This window comes from Mus musculus, chromosome 2, assembly GCF_000001635.26.
Source record: "Mus musculus strain C57BL/6J chromosome 2, GRCm38.p6 C57BL/6J".
Lineage (NCBI taxonomy): Eukaryota > Metazoa > Chordata > Mammalia > Rodentia > Muridae > Mus > Mus musculus.
Window position 1 is genome coordinate 153487394 of NC_000068.7, and position 18534 is coordinate 153505927.

The window sequence follows — 18534 nt, forward strand, 5'->3', positions numbered from 1 at the left end:
ATGGATCTCTGTGAGTTCCAGGCCAGCATGGACTGCATAGCAAGATCTCCACACAATATAATAAAATCGGGTAGGATAATGATGAGCGAGAGCATACCACACACACACACACATACACACACACATACACACACACCACACATACACACACCCTACAAACAAATACACACGCATACACACACCACATACACACCACTCATACCACACACACACATACACACACACCACACACATACCACACACATATACACACCCTACACACAAATACATACACATACACATACCACATACACACCACACATATCACACACACATCCCCACACTCTACACACAAATACACACGCATATACACACACCACATACACATCACACATACCACACACACACATACCACACTCACCACACACCACACACACACACATATATACCACACACCCACACACACCATACACCCACACACACATATACCACACACCACACATATACACACACACACACATACCACACACCACACATATACACACACACACATACCACACACCACACACATATATACACACACACACACACACACACCACACATATATACACACACATATGCCACATACCACACACACACACACACACACACACAACAGCCAGATCCATTACCAAGTGCCTGTCCTATCCCTGGCCTAGCCACCCACCTCTACTCTTAGGCACACTTGGGTAAGCAGTGGCTTTGCACCTGGTCTAATGTGACCATAAAATTATCCCAGGGAAACTTCAGGAGAGCCATTTATCAGTAACTCCCTCTCTAAAAATTGATTGCCCGGTCAGGTGTGGTGGCACACACCTATAATCCCAGCACTTGGGAGGCTGAAGAAGGAGTTCAAGGACAAGTCCATGTCATGCTAGCAAGACCTGTATTCTCCTTAGAATGTCTAAGGGCTTGACCGTCCATCCTCTGCTACTGTTCCCAGGCAGGTCCTGGCCATCACAACCTCCCAGGGTTGTAATGTTCAGTTCTGTCATACACTGGGCTGTATAGTGAGTTCCAGACCAGACTGGGGGCCATATAGAAAAAAAAAAAAGACTGCTGTTTTTCAACTCTGGGTCCTGTAACTCACCTATCTCTGGTAAGGAAGGGCCTGTAACAAACAGAAGTCAGTTAGCACAAGGTTTGTAGAGGCATAGGGACATACACTGATAGCCCTCCATACATGAGCTATGGCCACCTGGACATTGTGTGTATGTAACACCATAAAGGAAGAACAGCAGAATGCCTGTCTGGTCTTCAATGACAACTGCAGGAAAAAGGTGACAAAGAGATCTGACAGCAATGAATATGCCCTGTATCCATGAAGGTAATGACCTTTATGCTAAATGTTGCAGGAGGGGCATGCCTTCCATAGCTGGGCATCCAGCAGGAATATGAGAACAGCTAATTAAGAGAACACAAAGTGCCTTCCCGATAGCTTTGGGAACCCCGCCCATTCCCCACTTTCACCCAGTACTGAGAATTTTGAGCCCAGGGCCTTGTACATACCAGGCCAAGTGCTCTGTCACTGAGCAGTATCTCCAGTCCTCACCATAGCCTTGGGATGCTCTTGACAACCCACTTCCGCCTAGTACCCAAGTCAGCATCATTTAACCCATTGCTATAAACAAGCTGCATACTGGACTAACAAAGGAAGTTCATTTTACTTATAGGACTGGTTCAGAGGGGACTTGGACTCTCCTGACTATCCCAATTTATACCTGGTCACTGGGGCTTTTTTCCTCTGTAGGGAAGAACGTTGTTATGGTAACATGCTCCATCTACTAGAACTATCCAACTTCAGAACATCCAACCAGATCCAAACTAATCTAAACTGGACACAGTCTTCATTTTAAAAAATAGGGAACTACCAACTTTCTTAAGACATTGCCAACTCCCTTAAAGTCAGCCCATTTGAGTTCTGATCCAACCGCTGGGTTGCAAGCAACGGAAGCAATCAAGAAATGTCCACTTTACATGTAACGGATATTTCAAAATATTTAGGACTCTGATCCTCATAGTGGATCCTACATAAGCAGCATTAGACTCATACGAGCACTTGTTAAAAATGGGTGTCTGGTTTCTTCCTCTCTTCCTTCTCCAAGTGCACCCTTTCTCTCTTCCTTCTCCCCTGCCCCATGCCAACTCCCCTGGCCTCAGTCCTTGGGGCCAGCAAACCTGGTAAGCAGCTTTCCAATAAACCTGCCCTTAATATGAACTGAACAGAAACGAGTGCCTGGGGCTGGGGCTAGGGCCCAGTAGTGCTTGTCTGGGATGCACAACGCCCTGGGTCAATCCCTGGCACCACATAGACTGTGTGTGGTGACACCTATGACACCAGCACTTCCCAAGCAAAGCAGAAACATGAGGATGTCAAGGCGATTTCTTGACTGACTGGGGAGCTCAAGGCCACCCTGCCAAGTCTATGCTCTGAGGTTTTAAAAAGATTTCCATTCCCAGATGGCTATAATGCCAAAGATTGTGAGAAATGCAGATTAGAAATATCTTCATGATTTAGACCTGTGAGTGAGCAGTAGTTTGGGGTGGAGGGGGTGGGAGGAGATGGGACTGGCCCATTAAATACAGCCATGTTCCCTGGTTCCAGGCCTTGCAGGTTAACATTTCATCTCCAGAGAAGACTACCTTTCATAATGGGGAAGGGGTTGGTAGGGAAGGAGACTCTTGTCAGGCAATATTATTATAATTCAAGAAATCTATCTAGCAACTTAGTATGGATTCCAGGTGCACAGGTGGGGTCCCTCAGCAAGCCTGACCCTGGATTTTGACCTCTTGGCCAAGTTCCTTTAGGAGGGTCTTGGCAGGTGTTTTCCTGGCTTCCTGGTTTCCTCACTGATCAGAACACCCAGGGAAAGGAGAGTGTGACATCCAGGGCTGCAGACCACTGAGAGGGACCAAATCATCACAGCAGGTCACTGGGCTCCTGCTAGGTGGCCCCATGGCGATCCTTGGGAGCATCCCTTAGGCAAGCCCCTCTGATGGAATTTTGTTCAACTCCTGCAGAAGCCAATTAAATAACCTCTGGCCTTGAAAGCAAGTGCAGTACAATTCTTTTTTTGTTTATTTGTTTTTGGTTGGTTTTTTGAGACAGGGTTTGTCTGTATAGCCCTGGCTGTCCTGGAACTCACTTTGTAGACCAGGCTGGCCTCGAACTCCCAAGTGCTGGGATTAAAGACCTGCGCCACCACGCCCAGCTGTAGTACAGTTCTTAATGGGTGGCAGTTCTCTTATCATCTCTACAACTTTGAAGTTGCTGGCTAGTAACAAGTTACATACTTATCAAGGTGGGAACCCTGTTTCAGCCACCAGGCACCTCTGAGTATAGAATAATCACTAGAATAAGGGACTAGGCTTTCCAGCCACAAGGAGGCCAAGGCTGAGAAAATGTGACTAAATAGCAGGGGATATTTCTCAAGTGGGTTCCTCCTAAGGGAGAGGAAGGAACCACAGAGAATGTCATTAAAATATGCGCCCTTGGTACATTCCAGATCCAACTCTTAACGAGGCATGAAAATCAACGAGATTGCTGCTAGAGGCCAGCTTCAGCAGAACATACCCCAGGGGGAAAAACCTTTGGCTTCCACTTGTGTGGGAGTTTGGGACTTCAGGGGGTTGATTGCACAGGCAAACTTGACGATGATGCTGCACCATCACATCTAGGCCAGCCAGTAAAGAGGCTGAAACCACAGCAAAAGCCACTGGGCTCCTCCCAGATCTGACGCGGCCTGGTCCCCATTGTAATCATTTTGGCCAGGACTTAAGTTGGGGAAGTTTCAGGAGAGGTACTTGCCAAAGTTCTATTCCAACCCTGAGTGGAACTAAAAGGACCACCACTGGGGAGGAGTCAGCCCCTGCTGCGGAGGAGGGGCTGGAAGGTGGAGAGATTTAAAACCCACTGAGAGATGGAAACATAGAATGAAGGACAAACCTTTAAAGGCTCTCTCAGCGTCCCAGGAGACTCTGCTGATGATTTGAAAGGGGCGATCTGTTGGCAGAGGAAGGCCCTGCTCAAATACGGCAGGTACAATAATTTTATTTCTCCTCACTGTGACTACTACCTAACCAAAAATCAGCAATCCCTTCAAAACAAGGCTCATAGTATAATTCTCTGGTCAGTGCCAATGTGCTCTGCAGACCTGGATGGGGCAGTGGGAGGGACCCCTTCCCCCATAAATAAATGCATAAGCAAGGCACTGAGGACTCAATGTGGCACCTGCCTTTTCTCCACCCTTGTGCTCAATCTCCAACTGTTAGTGCGGAGCACTGCCATCGAGTCGCACCTGCCATCTGGAACAGCCTCGCATATTCCAAGACCTCCTTTCTGCTTCGCTGAACCTCCATCTTCTTTCAAATCACGCTGAGGACCGAAATGTACACCCAGGGCCACAGGGAAAGTGCTGGGATGGACCCCCCAAACCACAGCGAGGGGTGCCACATCCCAGTAGCGTTTTTCTTTTCTGCTCTTCTTCCCCGTCCTCCTTTCCTTTTGGCTCTAACTTGGGGGTTCTTTAAAGGGTTGGGGAAGGGGAGAGAGTACAGCGAACCAAAGCCACCCTTTTGGGGAGAAGGGCTGGGGAAGTAGGTGGCTGGCAGAGGTGAAGCCGCCCCCGGGAGACAGGGCAGGGTCAGGGACTAGCTGCTGGGGTCTAGCTCATCGGAGCAATAAGGGTGCTCGCAGAGGGGAGGCAGAGCCCGAGGACAATCCGGCTGTGCCCTCAGACGAGGAGGAGCTGGGCCTCAGTTTCCTCATGTGTGAAATGACACCAAATCCACCACGGCTTTCACTACCTCACAGGAGGGCTGCCGGAACCCCACACGAAGCACAAACATGCCTGCCCTCTGGAGACATTCATAAATGACCGCTGTCGTCACCACTGCAGAGGGGCGCCCTGAGAGACTCTGGGGACCCGCCTCTCTCGGGAGTCTCAGCCGAGGACTGGGAATGGGGACCCGACCGCTGAAGAGGTTCTAGGCAGGAGGAGGCTCTGAGCCCAACGAGCCCCGCGGGCGGGTCCCTCCGGACCGAAGCGGGCGGCCCGGGGTGCGCTAACGAGCAGGGGCCCCAGGTGCGGGCCCCACCCCGGGCTGGGGGGCCGGGGGTGGGGTGGGGGGAGGCCCGCGCGCTAATGACTGTTGACAGCGCGCGCAGGGGCCGGCGGGCCGCGCGCGCCGCTGACAGCTGCCAGGGCGGGGGGCGGGGCAGGGGTGAGCCCGCTCGCACTCCCCACGGCGCACGCGCGTGCGCCCCCGGAGGGACGGGGCGGGAAGATATGCGCGTGCGCGCGTGCGCGCGTGCCGGCCCGGGTTCGGAGGGCCCGCTGGAGCGGCTCGCGCGGCTCCTCGCGGGCAGGCAGGTAATGAGAGTAACCATGGCAACCCACCAGAGGAAGTGTATTCTGCAGGAGACGTTAATCCCCTCTCCCCGGAGCTGGGACAGCCTGACTTTCCATTCTCACACAGTAATTAGATACCAGCTGTCAGTGCAGGGGGGACGGCTCCGCGGCTGCAGCCCGGCTTGGGGCGGGGGGTGCACAAAAGGGTGGGGGGGGGCCGCGGGGATGGGGACGTTAAAGACACAGGGACGCTTTGCGTCCGTGCGCCTGCCCGCCCTCTGGCCCGTGCCCGCGCACCTGGAGACCCCGCCCGCTCGGGGGACCCGCCCATCCACCGCGCACCTGCTGCGCGCGCGCCCGCCCATCTTCTCCCTCCCCTCTTCTCCCTCCCCTGCTCCTGCCCCGCCTCCTCGCTCTCCGCACACCTGCCCTGCTCTGCCCTCAGTCCCGACGCTGCCCACCTGTCCTTTGTGCGGGGCGGTACCACTGGATCCTTCAGGGAGGGCCCGCTATGTGCCAGGCGCTGTGCCAAGCTTGGGCTCCTGCAATCCCTCCCAGCCCCTCCGTGGTGAAGCGCCTCGGGGCTCCTCTCCCAAGGCTCAGCGGGGTGTGGCCGTTTGCCCAGGGTCCATGCAAACTTGAACACCCATCCTGATGCCTCCCAGTTGGGCACAGAGCCACAATGACTTCCTTCCCTTCACATCCACATCTGTTACAACCCTGGGGACATCCCAACTGTTCTGGGGGTCGAAAAGATCACACTGGTGACTGGCATCGTGTTGCACCTACTATGTGCCTAACATTTCACCTTCCAACAGCCTGGCAATTTATTTCTCCCATCTTACAGGTGAGGAAAGAGATGGCAGAAAACTACTGCTGGCCTTCCAATCCAATTTAGCCCTACTTCAGGGTCCTTGCCCCAGCTACTGGGATCTCTTAACCCAACTATGGATTTGAAGTGGCTACAATCCAGCTCACATCTTCCTGTCTTCCTGGCTCAGCTTACTCAAGTCCTGTCTCCAGAGTTGTTACAAGCCACCCCTCCTAGTCACTGAAAAATCCAAGAGGCTTCTAGACCTGAAGCTGCTGCTCCTAATTTTTGTCCAGCCTTCAGACACCCCAGGTCTCAGCGCAGACAGCCTCTTGGAAGTCATCCCCTCTTCACTTAACAGAAAAACTAAGACAAACCAAGGCAGGAAGCTGGCCTATGGGGTGATGGAACCTTTGGGGAAAGAGGTCAGTCTCCTCAGACTCGGTTGAACCCACAGGCCCCACCCCCCACAATCGGGGGCATGCCAAGGAGAGGCAGGAAGTACAGATAAGCAGAGCCAGCTCTCAGGACCCAGTGGCGGCAGTGTCTGGGGCAGGAGGACGCTATTTGATCCCTTCCCTACTGCCCTGGCCATGACCCCTTCTCTCTCTCTCTCTCTCTCTCTCTCTCTCTCTCTCTCTCTCTCGGATAAGGGCAACCAGCACCCTAGGCTGCAGACCCAGTGTTCCTCAACCAACTGGGCCTCATTCCAGTAGGGGAGGCCAGGCCCAGGGCTTTAGGGATGGGGTACCCCTGGGGCAGCCCCGCCCTATATGAATGGGCCTTGGCTTAGCAGCCTCCATCTCATGGTTTCCTGCCTCCTCTCTCCCCATCTCTCAGAAGCAGAGCAGCCTAAATTTGGCTCGAGGAGGGAATGGGGGAGGAGGCAGCAGGCTGGTGCTGTCAGAGGCCAGGGCGTAGCTCCCCGTCTAGCCGGCTGGCATTTTTGCTGTCTGGAGGAGGGCAGGGGGGCCTCCGGCAGGCAGCCCTCTCTCTCCCGGAAAGGGAGATGTTCGTACCTTCTGACACACACTGAGTAATGTGCAAACGACATGCAAACTGGGTTTCAAATCAGCATCTCAAGTCAGGCAACAGCCTGGTGCTGCTTTGGGGATGAGAAGAGGACCAGCAGCCCTCTTGCCAGGGGCTCTAGTAGGGGTCAGGGGACACAGACTGGCCTGTTAGATAAGCCCATTCCAGTGGCTGAGTCCCAATCCAAGGGCAGGGCTCTGACTTTCTCTGTCTGCACTGCCAGAGCCGAGCACTCTGTTGCACGGTAAAAGCAGCCAGCCTGTCCAGGTGTGACCCCAGCTTGCCACTGAACAACTGGGTCAACTCCTCAGCAGGGCATCTAGGTGAACAGCCTGTGGGACAGGACATTGCTGTGTAGAAAGCCACTGCGCTTCCCTAGATGCTGGGCACGAGGAAGTGACCTGGAAAACCCTGTGCTTGGAAGCGGACCTAGATTCCAGGCTCAACAAGTGAACTGCTCTGGGCCCTCCTGGCTCCACATCTGGGGAATGGGTTCAGAACCTCATGGTCAGCTGTGATGTCCATGGGCTAGCCTTACGCACTGTAGGCATACTGTGTGTAGGCACTCTATAGTTCTCCATTGACATTCTCCGGGCTCTGCCTCTAAACCACCAGCTCTGCCCCAGGGGCATCTCTTCTCTCTGACCTTCTCCTTGAGTTGGTTTTGGTTTTTTGTTTTTGTTTTGTTTTGTTTTGTTTTCCCAAGACAGGGTTTCTCTGTGTAGCCCTGGCTGTCCTGGAACTCACTTTGTAGACCAGGCTGACCTCGAACTCAGAAATCTGCCTGCCTCTGCCTCCTGAGTGCTGGGATTAAAGGCATGTGCCACCAGGCCCAGGCTGGTTTTTTTTTTGTTTGTTTGTTTGTTTTTTGTTTTTTAACTCTTTAGGCAACTCCGAGCTCCATGCTTTGGTGACCTTGGACAAGTCTGCTTATTATGGTCTGTATTTATGAAGGGGTAGTAAGAGGTGGATAAGGGGCTGTCTGGGTCTTAAGATACAGTAGAAGCTGGGTGTGGTGGCTCACGCCTTTAATCCCAGCCCTTGGGAGGCAGAGGCAGGCGGATTTCTGAGTTCAAGGCCAGCCTGGTCTACATGGTCTACAGAGTGAGTTCCAGGTCAGGCAGGGCTATACAGAGAAACCCTGTCTCGAAAAACAAACAAACAAACAAAGACACAGTAGAACCTGACTGGGCACCGCTCTTCTTTCCAACCCTTCACCATCCCTATCCCTCTGCACTATCGGGTATGGAGAGGTGGGGGCCCCTCTTCTTGGTAACTCTGTTTAACCCTAGATAACTGTTCTCCTGCTCCTCAGCTGGCGCTGATATGAGCTGAATCCAATTTCCTGCCACCCAAAAGCCACTTCCTGCCAAACTTGAGCTGATACCAGAAGAACTTGTTTTCTGTACACAGAGCAGTCCCTGGTGGGGCTGCTTCTGCCTCGGCCAGTCCACCTGGTAGGACTGGGTTGTGGAGGATGGGGCCTCTGCCCTCTCACCTACTGCACCCACCTGTACCGCCAGCCATCCCAGCCAGGAGTCCCACTGGACTCAGACAGGCATGTTTAGGCCATGGCACATAGCCACAAAGAGCCAGTCTGAGAGCACTGTGTGTGGGCAAGACCACAGGAAAGGCGAGTGACCGTCAACAAAGGAATACACGCACAGTTCCATACACCAACCCATGACCATACGGAGTCACAGGACAGTCTCATATAATTAAATGCAGTCACACCCACGGTGCATAGAACCAGAACCCTTTGCTTCATACACACGCACCGAAAGCGAGCATGAGTGTCTGCCTGGGCAGGGCCTTGGGCTAACCCTCGTCAGAACAGCTGGAATCATACCATCATTGTGCACACATTACAGATGTGTAAGCCAAGGCAGCCCATAGGGGCACCTTCCACACACATACTGCTTCCTCAGCCTGGGGTGCCTTCTGGCTTATTCCTTTAGCACTGTCTAGTCACGTGACTCTTCCACAAACTCAGGCAGTCCCTGCTCACTTCCTCAGAGTCTGGGTCATCTCCCTTTCACTTTAAGGGACAAAGGAGACACAGCATTTTGTTGGCTTCAGCCATGTTCTGTTCTGTGGCACAGAGAACATGCTCAGGAAGAGCCTAGTAAGGACAGACCCTGGACTGGAACCCAGGACACCCTGAGGCTGGAGCTAATTTCTGTGTTACTGTGCTTTTCATACTTCCAGAAGCCCCTTTAGCAATGGTGATGGATGAATGAATGAATGAATGAATGACCCAAACTCTCAAGATACCAGGCCAGTGATCCCCAGGCTAACCTCCTTCATTTCCTGGCAGTGTGGACAGGAGCCAAGCTCCAGGCCCCTTGGATAGTGGCAGGGCTGACGGCCGCCTAAAGCCGGCTGTCAGAAGCTTGTCTGGCCAGAGCTGCCAGCAGGGGAGACCAGCTGGCAGTGCAGGGTCCATCGGCCCAGGCCTGGAATCTGAGACGCCCTCAGAGGCCCAGCTCTTCTTTGGGCCCCCACAAACTGGCCTTTGTTCTTGGGCTAGCCAAGACCGGCAGCTTGGGCTTTCTCTCTGCCTGCCTGCGGCACCCGCGCTGCGCTGGCGAGGTAAATGGGCCAGCCTCCCCTCTGTCCACGTCCAGGACGTTGCTTCAGAACTAAATGGAGATGTAATTTTCTATACAAATCCATGACAATTTAGATGGAGTGATTGTAATTGGCTTTTCAATGGAGGTTTTGTCCGGCGCTGGTGGCTAGAACTGGGTGGCCTGTTTGAGGCAGGCTCCATTTAAATGACAATAAAGCCATAATATTGAGGACTTGTCCAGCGCCCAGTGCCCCTCCTGAGCCCTTGGGGAGCCTCATGTTTATGGATCTGTCCCTTCCCTAGGGCTGTCTGGGCAGGAGGGTGCTGGGGTCACCGTGGCTAGGAGAGGGGTTGGCTGCATATTCGGGACCATATCCCCCAACTACCTACCAGTTCCCTCAATTTGTTATGAACCCACTAGCCAGTCTGTCCAGGGCTGGAGGCTAGCCCTAGTGTTGGGGTGCTAATAATCTCCCAGGTAAGTCAGCTGGAAGGTTCTGCAATGCCTCAATATGTCATGGTGTGGTACACATGACCAGGCCCTCTTTGGCCCACAGGCCAAGGCCTGACCCTCTTGTGACTGGCTTCTTGAATGTCTGTACCTCAGTGTCTCAGCCCTGCGGTAGGGTGCGGTAGACATCCCAGAGGGGACAGCATGCACATGGGCTCAACCTGGCATGTGAAAGGTACTATATATAATCATTGCTGGGACTCACTCACTGTGCCCGCTCAGGCAGACTGGCTAGTGACTTCAGGCTCTGCAAATTTCCACTGGCTTCTCTTTAACAAAGGGCTTTTCTAGGAGTTGACCCCACCAGGTTCTGAAGATTAATGCTAGGGTGTGTTCAAGCACCTAACACAGGCCAGGCTCCAAGAATGACAGTTCTCCTCACTACAGTTTCCGCCTCCAGCAGCATCTATGGAGAACTGCACTTGAGTGTGCAGACCCCACAGCATGAGAACCAAGCTGACAGGAGCCCCCGTGGGGATGTCTCTGCTGCCTAAAGATGCTATGGGAAGGACTGATCTCGAGGAGGCTGCACGAAAGAAGGCTTCACAGAGGATGTGATAACTGCCTGGACCACTCTGCCAACCAAAAAAGTGTCTACATTTACCAGGCAGATGCTGTAACCTGGTTACCAGAAGGATCTATTCTCACCTGTCAGTGAGGTGTGGTGGCCACAAAGATGCCATTAAAGTGACATGTTTAAGTCACTCTAGAAGGCAAGCTGCCTAGGCAAAAGGCTGGTAGGTGGGAAGGGAGCTGCCATCATTGATAGCAATAAGTGGGGTAGCACAGAAGCTGTGCTCAGCGTGTATGGAGACCCTGACTTCCAGTGTCACAGGCAGCCATAGAGAAAGTTTAAGCAGGTAGTGACACAATCCAAATTCTTATTATTTATCTATTCATTCGGGGAGGGTGTCACATTTTCTGTCAGAGTGACCTAGGACTCACTATTTAGCCCAGGCTGGTTTGGAACTTGTAGCAGTCCTCCTGCCTCAGCCTCCCAAGTGTTAAGTGTGAGCCAACAGAACCCTTCTGACTGCTCATAGAGACTGGGCTATGGAGAAAGGGATAAGGAAGAGAGCGAGGCTTTAGAACCATGAGTAGAACCCCGGGAGAAAGGAAGGGCTGGCTCTGAGAAACACAGACAGTGGGTAAGGGAGGGGTAAATGAGAAGGCAGGAATGTGGGCTGTGGCAGCAGGTGGGGATGCCAGCACCAGGAGACGTGTGGCCATCGAGGTGGGAGCGGAGGCTGCTAGAATACAAGCAGAGGTGGTGGGAAGGGACAGTGGAAAAGAGGTGAGGGCCAGCCCCCGCATCCCCACCCCCACCCTTCCCACCCCCATCCACACCAGGCCGGGACTAGGGCTTTTTTGCCTGAAGGCAATGGAGCTTGCATCAACAACAATTTTCTTCAGGCAGGAAAAGACCATGCTGAGATTTGTGAGTTTTGAAAGATCATTTTGGCGACAGGGTAGAGGGTGGGAAGTGGCAGGTGGGCGAGGCTGGAAGGAGAGAGCAGACAGAGGCAGAGGGGCACTCAGAAGCCTCAGGAACACCCGGGACACCTTCCAACTCCAAGAGTAAAAAACTGCTTTCTCAAAGAGGACTAAAACTAGTGCAAGTTCAGACAGCAAGTCAACACCCTGGAGTTCACTTGAGCTGTCAGTCCCGGAACTACTATGTCACCAGGAGGTGGCACTGTGATCATTCCCATTTTCCAGATGAGGAACCAGGAGCTCTTCAGTTCTGTCACTCGCTCACACAGGGACACTCAGCTGGGACTTGACCCATACACACCAGAAGCTAACCAGGAGGCCACAGACCCAGTGGGGGCTATGGACATGTTTCAGGGACCTGAGTGAGTTTTACAATTTTTTAATTTATTGCTAATACTAAAAAGTTGAAAACAAAAACAAAAAAAATAGCCGGGCGTGGTGGCGCACGCCTTTAATCCCAGCACTCGGGAGGCAGAGGCAGGCGGATTTCTGAGTTCAAGGCCAGCCTGGTCTACAAAGTGAGCTCCTGGACAGTCAGGGCTATACAGAGAAACCCTGTCTCGAAAAAACAAAAAACAAACAAACAAAAAACAAAAAAAGTTGATGAGCTGGGCGTGGTGGCGCACGCCTTTTATCCCAGCACTTGGGAGGCAGAAGCAGGCGGATTTCTGAGTTCGAGGCCAGCCTGGTCTACAAAGTGAGTTCCAGGACAGCCAGAGCTATACAGGGAAACCCTGTCTCAAAAAACAAACAAACAAACAAACAAACACCAAAAGTTGAAAGAATTCATGAAAAGAATATGCCTGAACCTACGATTTCTTTCTGTTAGCATGCCCTGGGATCAGTTCTGGGATCTTGTCTCTCTCCTAGTCATCTCACTGATACCAGGTTTGCAGCAATAGCTTGGGTTTTAAGTAATAGCTCTCCTCTGCCTCCAGATAGCCAACTGGACAGCTCTGAAAGCTAGTGCTATCCAGGGACTCTCTGGGAGACCAGGGAAAACATGTACTTGTCCAGCAAGCCTTTGTCATTGGGTCCTTCCTCTCGAGTCCACAAGCCCAGCCTTCACCATTCACCCTGCTGCACCGAACCCTTCCCTAGTGCCTCCAGTCTGGGCCAGGCATCTGGAGAGATCCTTAACTCTCGTATACCCACTTCCAGTCTGTTTCATCTGTAAGCTTATCCAGTATCCAAGGGCATCCTACCACCTGCCGACACCGAGCACAGGAGCTGGAGAGAAGCATGTACTAGCGGTCTAGGGCCAGCCTCTGCTCTCACTCTCTGGGACTATTCTGTGAGAAGGGTAGGACAGAACCAGCCACTCCATTCCCACCGTCCTTCCAAACAGAAGCTGGAGTCTAGCAAAAGCCGGAGTGATAAGACACTGTGTTAAAAGTATAATTCCTAGCTGGGTGTGGTGGTACACACCAACTCCAGTTCTTAGGGGCAAAGGCAGGCAGATCTCGGTGAGGTCAAGGCCAGCCTGGTCTACATAGTGAGTTCCAGGTCAACATTCAAAAAATTTTCCTTTTGAATCCCCAAGTTGAAGGTGTGGCTCAGAGGCAAGGTTAGCAAGCATGATGCTTGGTCCAGGATGGGCAGAACACAGAGAGTATGAATATCTGAAGCAGTAAGTTTGGCTTTCTGCACTGGGGGTTCAGTCAGGGTTCTGTGAGATGGTCCCACAATATCTTCTAGGGCCTAGCATAAAAGCAGGTACTTAAAACCCATTTGCAGAAAGGACAACTGATGAGCAGTGAGTCCTCCAGACGGGTCTGAGAGTCTTACCATCTTCCCTGTGACCCCAGAAAGCAGCAGCAACCCCTTTTTATTGCTGAATAAACTACTTCCAGGAGAGGCTAAATGACAAAAATGACCAAGGTCACACAACTCATAAGTGGCAGAGCTAGAGACCTACCCAGGCAGTCTGACCCCTGACCTCTCATTCTTCAGCTCTGTTCAGGCTGCTTCTCGAGAAGAAATAAGGTTTAGAGAAGGACGATTGCTCAGGTGGCAGATGAGGGCACGCTGAGCAGGGTCGCCAGCACCATGGCCCTTCCCTAGCTTCTAACCACACATCTGATGTCACCCAGACCTCCAGGCCCTCAGGCTACTCTGCTGGCTCCCACAACTGCCACCTTGGGACCAAGGCAAATCTGACATTCCAACTACCCCACCCTGCTGCACCACAAGAGGATGTTCGAGCCTGACATTGTAAGCCAGAACAAAAATCTGTGCCTGGGAGGTCATAGGTCCCATTAGGGAAGCAACTTCTGTGATTTTCTTTTTTCCAGATGGATGCGATATGCCACCAAACTGCCTTCTAAACATGTGTTTATGCCTACGTCATCAGCTTCGTGACTGGGTGAAGCATCTGACAACATGTGGCTGTTACTGTGGCACTACGGCCCATCTCTTAGCCCTAAGTGGACACCTATAGTCAACCCCTCCAAGGCTCAGAAATCATTGCAGAAGACAGAGGCAGGAAGAATATAAGAGCTGGACAACTCAAAATTGCTCCAGGAAGTCCCTGAAACTGAGCAGATGCACTAGGTCCCTCCCTGCCAGAGTAAACAGTGAGCTGAGAGCCCTTCTCTGATGGAAGGAAGCTGAGCTGCGGAAACCTCCCAGTTGCCTAGAAGAGGTTTAGATCAACTGAAGCACCTAGAAAGGACACTCTCCAACCTACTGAGTTGTCTGCAGGCTGTGCCCCAGGTTCCCAGCATTGTGAGCTGTTACCCATGCTAGGGTTGGTTTTGGTGATGCAGCTGTCTGAGTCCTTTCTGCTCCTGTGAGTAACTCACCCATGTTACTGTACCACAATTCCAATAAAACTCATTGGTTCACCAAAGGGACTTTGGTGGTACCTGTACTTGGGTCTACCATGGGTTCCCTGTCGGGGTGAATAGATTAGATGTGTGTGTTACATCTCTTCCAGAAAACGTTTGTCACACATATCACTGTGTCTGAACAAAGCTATCCCTCTGCAGACCATTCAAATGTCCATTTCCCTGGAAGGCAACACACACACACACACACACACACACACACACACACACACACATGCGCATGTCTCTCTCTCATACATTCTCTCATACTCGGCCCCCATGTTTTCCCTTTTATTCCCCTTGGTGCTTTTCCAACAGGGACAGTGAGGGGGTCAGTGCTCCTCATAACCCAGAGAGCAGCACTCACATGAGGAGGCTGAGGCACCGAGAAGGGAGACACTGACTGAGCCACAGCTGAACACAGTCTTGCCTGACTTGAAGTTATACTTCTAGGCTGGAGTATGGCTCAATTGTAGAGCACAATTTGTGTGCTCACATAAGTGTGATCTCCAACTCCCAGGCACATCTCCCTTGTGGGAGTTAGTTCAGAAGTGGCCAAGGCCCTCTGAAGACACAGAGACTGAATGGAGGTGGTCAAAAGTCAAGAGCCCACAGACCATGTGACCTTGTAAGGTATGGATTTTCACTCTGGCTTTCAGGATCATTGTTCAGGGTCCAGGTACATGTATGCATGTTTGATACAAGCCAGCCAGTGCAGTCAGTGATGGCTTACATCTTAGACAGGTGGTTGGTGGTGACAGTTGGTGCCTCATGTCAGTAGAGGGAAACATGGCATCATGTCCAAAGGCAGACACTCTTAGATGGAGTAGTTCTACCTCTCAGTAAGCGCACTAGTGTGGAGTGGACATCTATATTCACAGACGTCCACTGAAGTCATGTGAAAGCAAAGTACTGGAAGGATTTGGAATGTCTATCAATGGAAAATGGGGTAAATAAATTATAGTATGTCCATAAAGTTGAATATTATGCAGCTATAAAAAAGAATGAGACCGTCCTTTTATGCTCTTACTTGCTCTTGTGCCAACAGTGCACAGATTTACTGCTTAGGAGAAAAGACAACCAGAAGAATGCAGAGACTAAAACTCTTAGAAGAAAACAGGAATGAATCTTTGTGATTAGGCAATGGTTCTTGGATGTGACACAAGAGTAAAAACAACAGGAAAAATCAGACAAATTGGACCTAATTAAAATCTGAAATATTTGTGCCTCAGTGGACACTGTCAAGAAATTAAAGGCAGGACACAGGAGGTTGAGTCATGGGACTCACAAGTCCAAGGTTAGCCTGCATGGTGTGTGTGTTGACTCTGCTGAGACAAAGACACAGACACATACATACATACAGACAGACACACAGAGACACAGACACACACACACACACACACACACACACACACAGACACATACACAGGCATACAGACAGACAGACAGACACACACACACAGAGAGAGAGAGAGAGAGAGAGAGAGAGAGAGCGCAGGATGACTCAGGTGGTAAAGACACCTGCTCCCCAGGTGTCTTTACCACCTGAGTCAGGTGTGGCCTGAGTTGAATCCCCAGAACCCACATGAGAACCAACTCCCACAAGTTATCCTCATGTTCCCATCCACACCTACACAAAATAAATGAATGTTAAAAAAATTTTTTTAAACCTGCCTGAGAAACTTACTGAGATCCTGTCTTTAAAAAAGGTGGGGGGAAAGGAGGCCAGGAGGTGATGACACACGCTTTTGATCCCAGCATTTGGAGGCAGAGGCTGGTGGATTTCTGTGAGTTTAAAGCAAGCCTAATCTACAGAGCAAGTTCCAGGACAGCCAGGGCCACACAGAAAAACCTTGTCTCAAAAAGGAAGTTAAAATTCCACCAGGATGAACCTCTATGTCTCAGTGGTAGAATGCTTGCCTATCATGTACAAGGCCCTAGTTCAACCCACAGCACTGAAAATAGAAAAACAGGGAGAAAGAGAAAAAGACAGGAAGGACTGGACAACTCACAAACTGGAAGAAAAATTCACAAATAGTTTATCTGAGAGGGACGTGTATCTAGAATGGGTGAATGCTCTCACAATTCACCAGTAGATGACACAATTTTCTTCGTTTTGTTTTAATGAGCAGAAGATATGAGCAGACCTTCCTCTAAATCAAGCATACAAATGACCAAAAGACTGTCAGCATCACCAGCTACCAGGGCAGGGCACATCAAACCCACAGTGAGATGCCTCACACTTCGAGGATGGTCTAATCCAAACAGTGGGGAATAACAAGTGTGGTCCAGGATGCTGAGCAATTCCAGCCCTTCCATGGCTGTGATGCTAAGAGAATGAGAAGGTCAAGTCTTTGGATGCTTGAACATAGGTCAGCCGTGGGACCTTAGCAAGTCTATTCAGAGAACTGCACACTAGAATGCACAAGACTGTTCACAGCCATATGGCTTATGACAAGCAAAATATGAGAATAGCTTGTGTCCACCAACGGTTAAATAAAATATGGTATGCCTATAAAATGACATATTACTTGGCAATAGAAAGGACTCTGTAACATAAAGAACCCTAAAAACACAATAGAAAGAAGACTGTCACAAAAGAACATCTACAGCGTGACAAGGGAGGTCCTCAGGGACAGGAAACAGATTAATGGCTGACAGACTGCAGGAGGGGCCCAAGAACAGCAAGTGGTTGCCCTAGGGGTGTAGGAGTGTTTCTGAAGTGGTGAAGGTGTGCTAAAAGTTGGTTGTGATGTGACTCAGAATAGTAAACACCACTCACGTGCACTTGAAATGGGCGAACTGTCTAGCATGGCACATATATAGACAACATAGTTTGTGTAAAAAATAAACCAGAAATGTCAAGATGACTTAGTAGGTATAGGTACTTACAACCAAGCCTGAAGACCTGCGTTTCAGCCCACATGGTTCAGAGAGAACGAACTCCCTCAAGTTGTCTTCTGGCTTCCACAGGCATACACAATGGCACACGTGTCCACACACATATACACACACGAGCACTAAATAAATAGATGCAGCTTTTTAAATAGTAAGAAAAAAAGAGAAGAACCAAACCTAGAAACATCCTTGCCTGTGTATGCATATATGTATGTATGTATATATGTATGTATGTATGTATGTATGCATGCATGCACGCATGAATCATCTCTACAGGGACCAAGATGGCCTTGGGGGCCCTGGGGAAGAACAGGAGCAGGAGCAGGAGGTGACCTTGTTTGTCACTGTATCTGAATTGGATTTGTGAGATAAAGAAATTCTAGTACATTTGGAAATGTTACTCTTTGGAGAAAAAAAAAAAAAAAAAAACCAACACCACCAAAGCAAGGACCTGCAGCCAGAGGATAAATTGAGTGGGGCCAGGTAGCTCTGAAAACCTAGGGAGTTGGCAGAGAACCCCACCCCGCTCTTTAAAGTTTGCCAAAAGGGTTGACACTCATCCTTCCTCACACAGGCCCTGCTTCAGTCATCCCTGTTTCCACCAGAAGTTCACTTTTGAGAGGCCAAGAGACAGAAGCAGAGGCTCAGAGAGGGAAAGCGAGCAGTGAACAGTCACACAGCCAGGAGATGGGTGTGTTTGTGAATATCAGCTCTGGCCAGTGCCCATGCCTTGGGGCCTTGGCTATGGCATCTGCCAACACAAATGCTCTGAGCCCCAGGGGGACATTACTGTTCCCCTTTTATTGGCCCACTCAACAGGTCTGAGCTGAACTGGGAAGGAATCCTCAGGGACTCACCTCAGGTCAGCAGAGGTCCCAGGGCACAGGGAGCAGTGACCTACCACAGGCCATGCAACAGGTACACAGTGAAGCCAGAAGTGGAAGACATAGACACACACACACACACACACACACACACACACACACGCACGCACACACACACGGCGCACGCACACACA

General features: G+C 50.9%; 1 protein-coding gene and 1 non-coding gene across 10 annotated transcripts in view; one reads left to right on the forward strand and one right to left on the reverse strand.

Annotated features, from left to right (window-relative positions):
- Nol4l (nucleolar protein 4-like) overlaps nt 1-18534 on the reverse strand; it is a 122779-nt gene that overhangs the window by 79933 nt on the left and 24312 nt on the right. The window contains exons 1-2 of one of the 6 annotated variants that reach the window (XM_011239629.1): nt 4318-4385; nt 3966-4022 (exon numbers count right to left, since the gene is read on the reverse strand). The exons of 3 other annotated variants lie outside the window; for them this stretch is intronic. Coding sequence is in view for 2 of the 3 variants with exons in the window: in XM_006499780.4 (XP_006499843.1) it covers nt 3966-4022; nt 4318-4341 (81 nt within the window). In the remaining variant the exon portion in view is untranslated. Of the gene's footprint in view, nt 1-3965; nt 4023-4317; nt 4546-18534 lie in introns of those variants that run through there. 2 more of the 6 variants (XM_006499780.4, XM_006499781.4) reach the window with 2 other exon arrangements.
- Nucleotides 5222-17833, forward strand: 4930404H24Rik. 4 transcript variants are annotated; one of them, XR_003954071.1, is made up of 3 exons: nt 5222-5496; nt 6218-14004; nt 14085-17833. It is a non-coding gene; the product is annotated as an RIKEN cDNA 4930404H24 gene (transcript). The 4 variants fall into 4 exon arrangements; XR_003954072.1 differs by having other exon boundaries at nt 5222-5391; XR_375139.4 differs by lacking the exon at nt 5222-5496 and having other exon boundaries at nt 5749-12152; nt 13884-14004; nt 14085-14661.